Below are 12,355 nucleotides of genomic sequence, written 5' to 3'. Positions count from 1 at the left end.
AGTAGTAGTAGTTGCACAGAGATAGGAGGTGAAAGGCTTCTGATCATCTTGTTGTGTGGGTTTTTTTGTTTGGGGTTTTTTTTTCTTTATGGATTTTGAATGGAGTCCCTCTTCTCTACAACAGGTAGAACTTTGCTGCTTTTGAGTCTTAAAGTAGTGTGGTATCTAATGTCTCAGCTCAGTGTTAACTACATAGTTAACAGAGAGAACTAGACCTCTGGGTGCAGTGAAAAGACTAAAATAATCACTTAGATTCTTATTTTCCTGTCTCCTCTGACAGGTAAGTGTTAATACTCAGAAACTACTGATGCTTTTATGATGTGACCCTGGCAGTCCAGTACCTGCTAGGGATGTGACAACCACGTTAGGTTTTTGAAGCAGATGACTTTGATCATCGTCTGTGAAGGACTGCTACTGTAGTCTGTTCTCAAAGGGGTATTTCATGAATGTGGGAATCTGGCAGCTGAACTGAGAGCATTTGATGATGTTCTAGAGGAAGAAGAGTTCATGGTGGCATGTTGAGTTTCTGCCCTTTTCTGCAGCAAAATCGAGGTTTATGTACAGCCTTCTGTATGGAACTAATCCTTCTGTAATCTGAATCTTGGACAGCATATTGCTCTGGCAATTTGTAGAATTTGCCAGAATTGAATCAGGGTCTGCTGCATGTGCGTGAATAGCCTCTACATTGTTAGTGCCTCTTGTTGCAGGACCCAGAACAACAGTTTAGGTCCAGCTTTGCAACAGTTGTCTAATTCTGTCACTGCAATAGGAGGAACTGAAAAGAGGGAACATTGTGATGAACGTTCACTCCTTCCAATTGAAAATGTGTTGAGGTTTTTTTTTGTTTCCCCTACATGCTACAGGCATATGATCCCTAGGGCCTGAATGGGCCTTTTAATCAATGTTAGATTTGTTCTCCATTTCTTAGCACTAGGGGTAAAAGGTGAAAGAGAAAAACAGGGAAGATAGGAGTAAATGTTTAGAGCAGAGTTGAATCCCAGAGAGGGGGAAAACAGATTAGTAGAGAAGACTGTCTGGAGGTAAAACTGCTTCCTGAATTTTCTTTGGATTGAAGGTCCACCAGTGATGATAATGATGTATAACCCTGAAATCCAGGAGATCACTGCTTAGATCCTTGTTTGACTAATCTGTTTTCTTGTTGAAGGCTGTATCTATTGTCAGTCTATTACGTAGACTTGTACTTAAGAATCTCAGGATTGGCATCACAGTCTCTCTTTGGTGCTAGTTTTGAACTGAAGATTTGAAGGTGGCAGAGAGGCAGCCGTGAATTTGCTTTTCTGTATCACTTGTATAGAGTGACTGATTAGCCTAGACAGAGAAGGTTGAAGATGGTTGAGCATTTGTGAACCCCTTTTTTTTTTAAACCTTTTTAAAGACTTGTGGTAACACTTGACATTTCTCTCAGATTTTGCCCTAGGTGTGCATGCAGTAGTAATAATTTGAAATAACTTGAAGATTACTTTCTTCTAATATCTTGCTTTTTATTGCCATTTTTCTGTTGAAGTAACTTCTAATGAAGATAACACCTAATATACAGACTCAGATTTTGTTTTTGTACTTAGTAGGATGTCCCTCATTTTCACTAATGACCTCGCTGTGAGGTACAGCAGCCAAGGAGCAACTGTTAGGATACGTTAGGTATGTTTTTTGCTTTGAAGCTGGAGAATATCTACTTGTTGCTGATCCTTGTGAATAGCCATTCTCTCTTCCCTTGTGTATGCTATTCAGCAAGCAGATAACTGACCTTACAGTAGAAGCTGAAGCAGCTCTGTGAAGGCTCTCAGGTAAATTGTATACAGCTAAGCAGCTGGTATTCTGACTGCGTACCCCAAACCAAAAACATGTTCTGAAGTTACGGTGAAGCAAGTCTTCCGGTTAGGCAACCTTAAACAGAACTTCCTTTCCTTCTCCTGCACTGAGCATGCAAAGGGATCCCAAAAGGTTCTGTACCTCAAACGTAGCTGTACGTTAGAGCAAGGCAGCTCCTTCGAAAAGAGACAGTTTAGAACTGCTGGGGTGAGACAGGTTGAATAGAGATGTGCCCTTACTCATGGGGAGAGAGGAAGTGGGCTGCTTCTGCCAGTCCTGCAGCTTTTTTCTGCCTTGCCACAAGCCCGGGGGACTGTGTCCATGAAGGGCTCCCATGCCTTTTCACAGACTCCTGCAGGCCGTGGGTTCTTGTTTGTCGTTTCTTCCTCCTCTGTCTGGGCTGTCTTTCATTCCTTTTGCTTTTTATTGCCTACAAAATAACTAAACTTGCTCTCAGTCACTCTTGGGGAAGAAGCAGTCATAGTCTTTGTTCCCGAGGGTTTTCCAGCTCAGAAGCTGTAGCGTGAGCTAGTCTGAGAGTCTTGCTGTCCAGCCACAGTCTTCCTAAAGAGCTATTATACAGTGACCTGTGAACAAACAGGTATCTGTCCTCTGTTGGAGGTGAATTGGTATCTAAATTAATTGAAGGATTGAACTCTGAAATCATAACTGTGCTTCACAGAAAACAACAATGTAATGTCTGTTTCCTTTGTCTAATTTTGACAGGATGTGTGTATTTGTAATTGAAGATGTGAAAATGCAAGTAAGTGAAATAGATCCAAATGTTTGCTGGAAGAATAATAATAGAATTGCTGACACTAATAGAATTTAATGATCCACTGACTGATGATATCTAAATGAGCAAGAAGAAAGGGAAATCCTAATCCTTCCTGCATATTCCCCCAAGCTTGTTACAGTTTGGGAACTAATCCATCAATGCATGTTACCTATGCAAAGAAGGTGAAAACTCTGCTGTTCAGCTGATTATAATGGGACTGTCTTAAAGGATCACCTTGATTGTGCTGGTTGCATTGTACTTGAGTCTTTCAAATTGCAAATCTCAGTGATTATGTGCCTGGCAGTGCTTTTAACACTCTGGTTTGCTTGAACATAATTTATAGCTCCTGTATTATGCCTTCACTCGCAAATTTTGCAGGCAGTTTTACTGGTTATCATCACAAAAGACATTCGCTGTCTTTCGGGATTTAAGCAGAATACTGACTGTTCATTACAAGTAAAAGGGATTTTTTTATTATTTATTTTTTAAATTTACTTGGGCTCTTTAGAAATTAGTTATGGTGGGGAGTTCCCCGCTTGTGAAATGCTGCAAAATACAAAAAAGTATGTCAGGTCTGATCTCGCGTCTGAACTATTTGAGCAAGAGTCTTCACATCTTACACTTTCAGATACTTGTAGTTAGAGTTTTATGGGTATCATCAGCAACTAGTTTAGTTTAAGAATGCCATTAATTATGTCAGTCTTGTAGGTCCTATAGGGTGGCTCCAGAGAATTACCACCTTTCCAACCAGGTCTGCAACAAAGTATTGTTATTTTGCTGGATCCCCTTCATTTGCTTTCTGACTGGTAATCTCAGCTGCAGCTTTTCCAAATGGGAGTGTGGTGACAAGCGCTGCACTTTTCTTCGAAGTGGCTAGTGAGCGCTTTGTAGGCTAGTCTTAGGAGGGATGATGACCTTTGCTGGTCTTTCCAGGTGCTGCTGATATGTTCAGTAGTTTTGAAGAGCTTGTGGCATGAAACATCAGCCAGCTGTTGCCATTCTGTTTTGTCTGTTTGTTTTCTTCTCTCCATTACATGTGTGGCATGCACTTTTTAAAAGCTTACTTTAGTAGAAAAATCATACTGATAAAAGCTGGTGTTTTGGGGTCTTATTTCCAGCTGATATTAAGTATTTGATATTGGATGATTTTTATTTGTAGGATGAGAGATTTTTATTCATAGGAGAGAGGATGAGATGATATGAAATGGGGAAGAATGTCAGGTAAAAGGGGTTAAGCTCAAAGAAGGTAAAACTATAATATGCATTTTGGGGGTGAAGGAAGTAAAGGTGGGTACTTAAAGAAATCATATTTAAAATGTTTTCAATTCCACAAGCCTGGAAAGTCTAAAATTTGATCTGATTCAGTGGACATCTGGATTTTTTTTTTTTTTTCCTTCCTTCTAACAGGTCGTGACAATGCATGTGAGAAGACTTCATACATGTTTCTGCGGAAAGAACTTCCAGTGCGACTAGCTAACACCATGAGAGAGGTCAATTTGTTGCCTGATAACTTACTTAACAGGCCTTCAGTTGGGCTAGTACAGAGTTGGTAAGTTTAAAAGTAGACTGAAGAATTAGTGTAAAACTGTATTGCTTTACTTTCAACTTGGCTTGAACTGTTTTGAACTGAAGTCTCTCTTTCTGCCTTGAATTGTTTATAGTGCATGTTTCTTGTCAAATTGAAGTTTAATTTTCTTCTGTCTAACATTAGTAAATACTCTAAAATGGATCTTAGAGATAAGAATTTATAAGTTAGTCTTTGAAGTTAGTAAAAGAATACTGTTGTCTCCCAGATAACTAGAATCAGTCGATAACTTCTAAGAGCAAGCTTGTTAAAATAGTCCTTCCGGTATTGCACCCATGACTTCTTGAAATAGCTGTTCTTTCTCCTTATTTTTCCTTTGTCAAAAATACCAAAAGAAAATTTAAACCTTATCTGTACTTTTCATTGCTAAATCTATAAAATGACCTGTTATTCAGTGGAAGTTATGGAATGAGGCAAAAATCTGGTGTCATCCAGTAATTAACATTCTGCATTATAATAACTAGTATACCCAAAATTATTTAAAGTCCTGTCATCTTTTCCACAGTAATTATTTTCTAGGTTACCTGCATGTTCAGTGTGGTTTGGAGAGTACTGCCTTATGTGTATTAAGTTCTAAAAAAATTGTCATTCATGGGGTGTTCGGTGTGTTTCTACCTACAAATACTTGATTCAAAGAATTTATGTAAAAATATCTTTGCAGTATACAACAAACTTCCCTTTGTGAATAACAGCTTATCTAAGTGTAACAGCAGCTATGTTGTAGGCTTCTGTTCAGTCATAGCCCTTGAACTAAGAAATTCCACGTTGACTGTACATTTGCTGCTGGATTTGATCTCATTTATCAAGCTTCATACTTAAGAAATATAAATTAGTATATGTGATGTTGTGTACTTTGGTTTAAATATGTTTGTCTATGAAGGGTAACACTAGCCGTCTTGATGACCACTTCAAACATAGTGATTAAGTGCTTCACATAAATGAAAATGCTGTGCAGCCACACAATAACAATCCCTTTGTGTTTAAGTGGCAGCTTGGGAGGTTTGAAGGCTTGTATCATCTGTCTGATGTTATCAGAAGCTGTTATGCCAAATAGGAAAAAGTGGATAATATGCAGGTCTTTTAGGCTTTTTTAATCCAGATGACTTGTGAAGCTGTCTTTAGTGAAATGTGGACACAGGGGTGAATGAAGAAAAGAAAAGAATATTTCCGTAGTGACTCTACAGCATAATTGTAGTCCAAATATACATTCTGTGGATAGGCTTCTGCTCTGGTAATACAGAGTGAAGTAACGTTTGGATCACTTCAGGCAGAGGAACTGAAGGGGTGTTTAGAGTGGACGCCCCCTTCAGAGTTTTTGCTTAGAAGTTTGAGGACTCAAGGGGTGGCTTTTATGGCTACAAGAGGTACTACTGATTTTAAAAGAGAGAAAAACTAAAAAATTAAAACCCAAAAATGTCTCAATTGTGTTAGAATGTATAGTGACTTGTCCAAATAATGTACTTTATATGATAATGTGATTTGCACTGTCACAGCTGTAGACTGATAGTTTTCTGATAAATGGACCAAAATATCAGACTTTAATGTGATGAAGAAGTTCAAGTGGACATTCAACCCAGACATGGAAGTTTGAAATCAGAATGTTTGTTGCGGTGTTCTTCTAATTTTGGTTTTCAGTTAAGTAGCAGTTTTTGTGGAAAAGAGTATCTTCACTGAGATTGTGTAAGAATATTTTTGTTATGTCAGAAGTGACAACCATAAATCTAGCATGTTGTTTTCCTGATTGTAGATGTGGACTTGAAAGAGCTTATTTCTTATCTTTCTGTTTAGAGGTTTTTAATTGCTTTTTTTAAACATTTACCTGTAGATTATAAGTCCTAGTGGTATACTGGTAATGAACCCTAGGCGAAATTTACTCTATCGGCTTCTGAAAAGACCAAAAGAAAACAGTTTTCTGAACTTCAGTGCGAATGCCCTTGCGTATTATGCAGCCATGCTGATAATAGATTTTGAAACATATTTATAATTTCTTAGTGTGAAGTTCAGGCATATCTAGAGAGAGATGCCTGAATTTTAGGCAGCAGAATAGATAAATATAGCTGTCTTGTGTACTTGTAAAATTAAGAAACATCTTCTTGACACACTTGTTTGCTTCAAGAAAAAATGTCTTTTAGATCAGATTTCACGATAGTTTACTCTGCCATAGTAAAATGGTAATGTATTAAAATGCAAACAAAAAAATCCGATGTACATTTGCCACAAGTGAGCTGGCATAGTTTAACGCATTATTCACCTTAATCTGTTTATCTGCTAATTTTCGGTAATTTATGTAGTCACCAGCATATTTATGATTTATTTATGCTACCACTTTCCACGAAGCCTGGTTTTATGTGCTTTTGGTGAGACTCCAAATTAGCTGAAGCTTTAAACTTTTGAATTCCCAGTCTACGCTTTCATGTCAGCATGCCAAAAAATACAAAAAGCTTCTATCTTTAAAGTAGGTTTTATTTAGAATATGGTGGCTCTGTGAATAGAACTTAGGTTTGGTGGAGTAAGAAAACAAACTGACCCTGCATACTCTACAGTATGGATCCTTCCTTTCCCATCGATCTTCTGTGCAGCCAGGCAGTGACATTCTGGATTAAATGCATTTCCCAGTCCCTTATAGGTCCCTTGGGAAGCAACCTCAATTTACCACTTCTGAGAATATGGTCCCTGCTGCAGGGAAGCCCTGTTTTCCTCTCAGTTCTCTAATCTGTCTTCATGGTCATGCTATAGGCACTTTGCTTCCTGAATCATGCTTCTTGACTGCACTGCGCTGCCTAACAAATTTTACAGCCGATTGCTTGATTGCTCTCAGGAAAGGTATGGTTTTTTTCTCTCCTTCTTTCTGGGTTCCTTTAGCCTGATGTGTGCAGCAATGAGCATAGGCAAGACAGCTGTCCTTCATTTGTGCTGCTTTGCTGTGCTTTTCTGAATAAAGCTGGCATTACCCAGAGAGTGAACTATGAACAACAAAAATAGTTTTGCATTTCAGTCTGTGCAAAGGTAAAATATTAACTGTCCCAGTTGGAGTTTGTCGCGTATTTTATGTGTATGTTTTGTATGGAATAGCATGGGAAGGAATGAAGTGAATAAAAATAATAGCACAGTTAATGTGTTCTGACTGTGAGCTGTGGTGACTCCAAATAACAGACAGATCAGCAACCAGTGTGCTAGGGATCAGCAACTTATTTTCAGTTTTTCAAGATTAATGGGCAGCATCCTAGTTCTGAAGAAACGGGCCTTTTTTAGGCCAGCTTTCAGAGGGCGCTTTAGCTATAGTGCACTGCAGGTAGGATATTGAACATGTGGCAGAACTGCATAATAAAGGATATCATCACTAATGTGATGTGGCGAGGGAAAATAGTTACAATAAAACCTTATAATGGATTAGGTCAGAGCTTGTAAAATATCTAAAGTGCGTGTGATGTTTGCACAATATGCTACTCAGTCGTATCAAAAACTCGTATTTTAATTGACGCTGACTAAATGTCTCTTCTTTAGTACTTGTACCTGGAAAAGGCTATGGATTTCCATTTGCCTCCTTGGAAGGACCCATTAGAGAAATCAATACAGCTTGGGGATTAATAATTTTTTACATTCAGACTATGCTAACAAGATTGTGTTACTATGGAGATATGTTTTACCTTTCCAGTGCTTTGCTGTTAGATTCTAAAGGAAAATCTTGCTGAAATACACATACACAAAAAGCAAAAGTATCTTGCATGACTTCTAGAAAAAAAAACAAAAACAAAAAAAACCAACAACCAACCAAACTTGGAGTTGACATTCTGAGCATTTGCAGTGATTTTATACGTGAAATGTGCCATTTTAGAATTATTGCATTTGGCAGACTAACAAGAATTCAATCTACCTGGCAGTAATTAACACAGGAACAAGGCTAAAGGCTGCTTGAAACCGAAGAGCTTGCCCAATGAATTGTAGTGTTTTGTAATAAAAAATTAAACACCAGCAGGACAACAGATCTGAAGGGCATAGGTTTTGATTCCTGCTTTTGATGACTCACCCTCACCAAAGATAGCAAAATATTTTGTTTCATTTTTGGGTGATTTTGGTTTCTTTTTTTCTAAGATATGTCCTGTATAGTTGTGCTCATTTACTGGTAATATAGCAAGTAATCCATTATTCTGGTACTTTTCTGCTTTATTCTAGCTGGCTGGTAGATTGTGTTTAAAACATCACAAGGTCTTTTCAGTGCTTGATTAAACTCTGTAGTTGCCACCTTCATTTATCCATATCTGCACACACAGCTCAAATCAGAAGACAGTTTAAGGAAATTGACTGTATGAATGATTGTTTTTACACACCCTAGCTTATTACAGGAGTGAACTGCACTGCTGACAATTACACAGATTGTAATGTGGTTGTTGGATAAGACAGTGTTGTGAATTATTTAGTGCAGCTAACCTGAGTTCTAAGGTTTTTTAATTTTGGGGGTGGGGGGTAGAGAATTAATTTTGTGTAAGAACTCGAAGTCACAACTAGATAAAAGATGTGCAGCATTTGCAGCTCTGAGGTCTTCTGTTTAGGGACTTGGTATATCTATACAGGGTATGGACATCTAAATATTGTTGGTAACTAAAGGAAAAGCATTGCCTGTTTCCATAGTGTGTCACCACGGAGATTAGAGAGTAGTTACTTCAGCACATTTAGAAATTTCCTTAGAGCATTTAGTTTGTATAATTTTCCTTTGTTTCAGAAACTCTCAGTACCTCATTGGTGCTATGTTGAGCCTGCAGCATAATGACCTCAGAAGCTATTCCACTTGCTGGTTGTGCTGAAGACTGGTGGCCATGTTTGGCACCCTTTTTTCTGGTTGAGAAATGCTTTGGTCTTTTTCTGACTGAGAGAGTTTTCTGCACGATTGCCTCCTGCAGTAGATGAGAGAAACACTTGGCTTGCCCCTGACTGATACTCTAGTAAAAGTGCTGATTCTTCAACATGGGAATAGTGATATTTGATTATTCCAGGGGCTGTAGTCTTAGGGCCATAACAGATTATGAATCTCAGTACAGCATACCAGTAATGGCAGACAACCAACGGAATCCACACAGCACAAAAATTGGGTATCAGTTACCTTCAGTACCAAAAATACTCATTGATGTTTTATCCTCAGCATCAGCACAGCATTGCTGATGTTTGAGATTTCTGGTAGGAAGTGTGTAGTAAAAAGCACCTGCTGTGTTGCTTCTCAAGTGTGGTGGTTGTACTGAATTGTCAGAAACAGAGCTTCCATAATATTATATAATGACACACGGGGGCAAGCAGCTTCCTAATAATCTTCTCTGGCTTTGCCACAAGGGAAGCTGTCCCTTCTCTCATGGCACAGATTTATTGAAGCATCTTTCATATGGGAAGAAGCTGAGAGTCTGGACTCTTCAACCCGCGGAGGAGACTTGGGTGGGTGGGGAGGTGGATGTTATATGAGTGTGTATAAGTAGCTAATGGGAGAGAATGAAGATGAGGGAGCCAGACTCTTCAGTGGGGCTCAGTGACAGGACAAGAGGCATTGAATATAAATTAAAGCACATGAAATTCTGTCTGAACATAAGAAAAACTTTTTTTACAGTGAGGGTTATCAAACACCGCAAGGAGGTTGTCCAGGGTGGCTGTGGGGTCTCCTCCTGTGGCAATAATCAATACCCAACTGGACACAATCCTGGACAGCCTGTTTTAGCTGACCCTGCTTGAGTAGGGAGTTTGGACTAGATAATTTCAAGAGATCTCTTCCAAATTAAACAATTCTGTGATTCTGAATTTCCTTGGAAAGCTGGCTTGCAGCTCGGGGTGTTGCGGGAGGCAGAAAGGGTTATTGTTGCCTTTATGAAAATGGGTGTAGAAGAGTGGACTGAGGGTGTGGGGAAACACAAGGAGAGGACAGGGGAAAACAAATAAAGGCCTCCACAAAACAGGGAGGATGGTAACAGAAACTGAAGTAGGAAGGGAAAGGACTTCAAACCAGAAGGAAGGTTTGAAAGGATGGGAGAGGGGAGCATAAGGAGTAGAGGGGTGGGTGGTGGCAACCTTGCTGACACCTGCGGCATTTGGTCTTTTATGTGAAAGTGAGAAACGCTTTATAGTGTGGAGGGTACCTGTGACAGTCCATAGTCCACTTCCTGGCATGTATTGTGCCTGTGCTGGAGAAATTGTAACATTTTGGCTCACTCATTGGTTCAGGTCATGATGGCTGCCTTGGGTTTCACACATTTGATGGGCAGCTTCAGCAGCTTCCTCTTTAGTTTCTTGTGAGAAGTGCCAAAACCACTTTGCAGATATAAGTGGTCTGGATTAAGTGAAGGTTATTGGGGGGTCATTTCAAAACCATACCGCAGGTTTAGTTTGAAAATAAAAATGTTAATGTAGACACAGTCATTGAGTGATGAGATTAACCTATACTGGAGGAATGGAGTAAGACTTCTTCATGGAAATCATGCAGGTATTTTTTTGGGTAGATTGCTTTTCTCTGTAGAATCAAATATTTAGTGCAATTTCCTTTTGCCACACAAGCAAATATAAGACAGCAAATATTTATTTATTATAGAATAATAAAGGAAGATCTTAGCTTTTTTGTTATATTACAACCCACAGCATGAGGGAACCAGTCCAGTCTGACAATGCTGGTGGTCTTCAGTTACACGGCTTTTTCTTTTTTTTCAATTACTAAACGTATTTGCAAGGATGTCACACAAGTGATACCCTTTTCCCTTTCCACAGAAGAAGTCCAAAAAGTCAGTTTCCTCTTGGAGACAATTACAGATTGAATTATTTAGATATGTTCTCATCACCCATCAAGGAAAAGGTGAAGTAGGTAGCAAAGACTTGTTGTGGAGTGTCATGTGTTCATTAGAAGCAGAGCAAAATTGGGCACAGGAATGGGTCTTAAGCATTGCTTCTGCATGACATTGCCTGGTTTGGCGAGAAGTAAAAAACTCATCTTACTGTCTGTATGGAGTCAAGCTGATGACACCCTGAATTACTCAGTGCCTTGCCTGCCACTTTCTCATCTTTCATTTTGGAGTTTCTTTGCTGATTGTTTATTACTGTGTTTTGCTTACTGTAATAATGGTACCTTTTTTCCCATCCTGTACCCATGATTAACTTGATTGACCTTGATTCATATGAGACAGGTAATGTTGAAGAATACGTACCTGTCCGAAACAAAGGAGTGGATGACCATAATTTGTTACATGTGAAGTCTTGCAGGTGAGGCAGCTGAGTTCAGAGATTAAAGCAGCCTTTTCCAGTGAGAATTCATAAAAGCGGAGTACATGCAAGGGCACATTCTCAAGGGAAATTGGTTCTGATTCACTCTTAGAAACTCAGTCCCTCCTCCTGCTGATGGTCCTGGTGATTCTTCTCCTACCCCTCTATCCTCCACATCATGCAGCTGAAATGGGGGTTGGAGTAGCACCCTGTGGTGCTGGAGGGAGTCATGTAGACAGCAGTGCTGTGTTAAGCTTTGCTGTAGCTTGAAGATGGAGGGTGAAGTTTCACAGCCTGATCCTAACATAGAACTGCCACCAACAGAGATTTTGTTGTAATGTAAAGTTGTCCAAGCTTCAGTGACTGGAGTCAGTCTCGTAGGCACTGAGCTTCTGCATAGGCCATTCTGTTGAGCTGGTCTCATGGGTTGCTGTCTACTGAAAAGGGTCACTTGTTTGCTTTTTCTTTATGTAGGCTTTATGGTCATCTTTTCTTTCTTGTGCTAGCTTTAGCTGGTTAGACATTTCTGTGAGTTGTTTTCATAGAAGAGAATGATTAGAAAACTCAAACCTGTCTGGCTCGCTGTTTCACCATTGCAGGGAGTTATGGCTGTTGAGACACACATCTGATTAGCATTGATGTTTTCATAGTGCTTAACCAGGAGTGAAGGGAGGGCAAAAGGGAGAGGAATGACAGCTGCTTCTGATAATGTTGAAACCACCCTACCTTTTATGTGTGACTGATACCTTGTGTGATTTACTTCAAGAAATAGGTCCCATTTCTGTAATCTTTAAAGCTACATCTGGACTGCTGATACACCTGCTTCAGGGATTGATGCCTGGTCCTCAGGCCTAGCGGTGTGAGGTGGTGACATTTAAAGTGGTGCTGGGCTAGTTTCCTATGGAACAGGCTGGCCATGTTGATGTTGATTTGTACTT

At 39.4% G+C, this 12,355-nt stretch overlaps 1 protein-coding gene across 1 annotated transcript in view; it reads left to right on the top strand.

Moving 5' to 3' along the window:
* The window catches only part of PDK3 (pyruvate dehydrogenase kinase 3), a 54,812-nt gene that overhangs the window by 13,778 nt on the left and 28,679 nt on the right, over nucleotides 1–12,355 (top strand). Inside the window, exon 2 of the mRNA XM_030474275.1 lies at nucleotides 4,016–4,157. Within this exon, the coding sequence (XP_030330135.1) occupies nucleotides 4,016–4,157 (142 nt within the window). The remainder of the gene's footprint in view (nucleotides 1–4,015; nucleotides 4,158–12,355) is intronic.

This window comes from Strigops habroptila, chromosome 2 (genome assembly GCF_004027225.2).
Source record: "Strigops habroptila isolate Jane chromosome 2, bStrHab1.2.pri, whole genome shotgun sequence".
In the NCBI taxonomy this organism is placed as follows: Eukaryota; Metazoa; Chordata; class Aves; order Psittaciformes; family Psittacidae; genus Strigops; species Strigops habroptila.
Note: the sequence above shows the minus strand (reverse complement) of the source record. Positions and strands in the feature narration are given on the sequence as shown.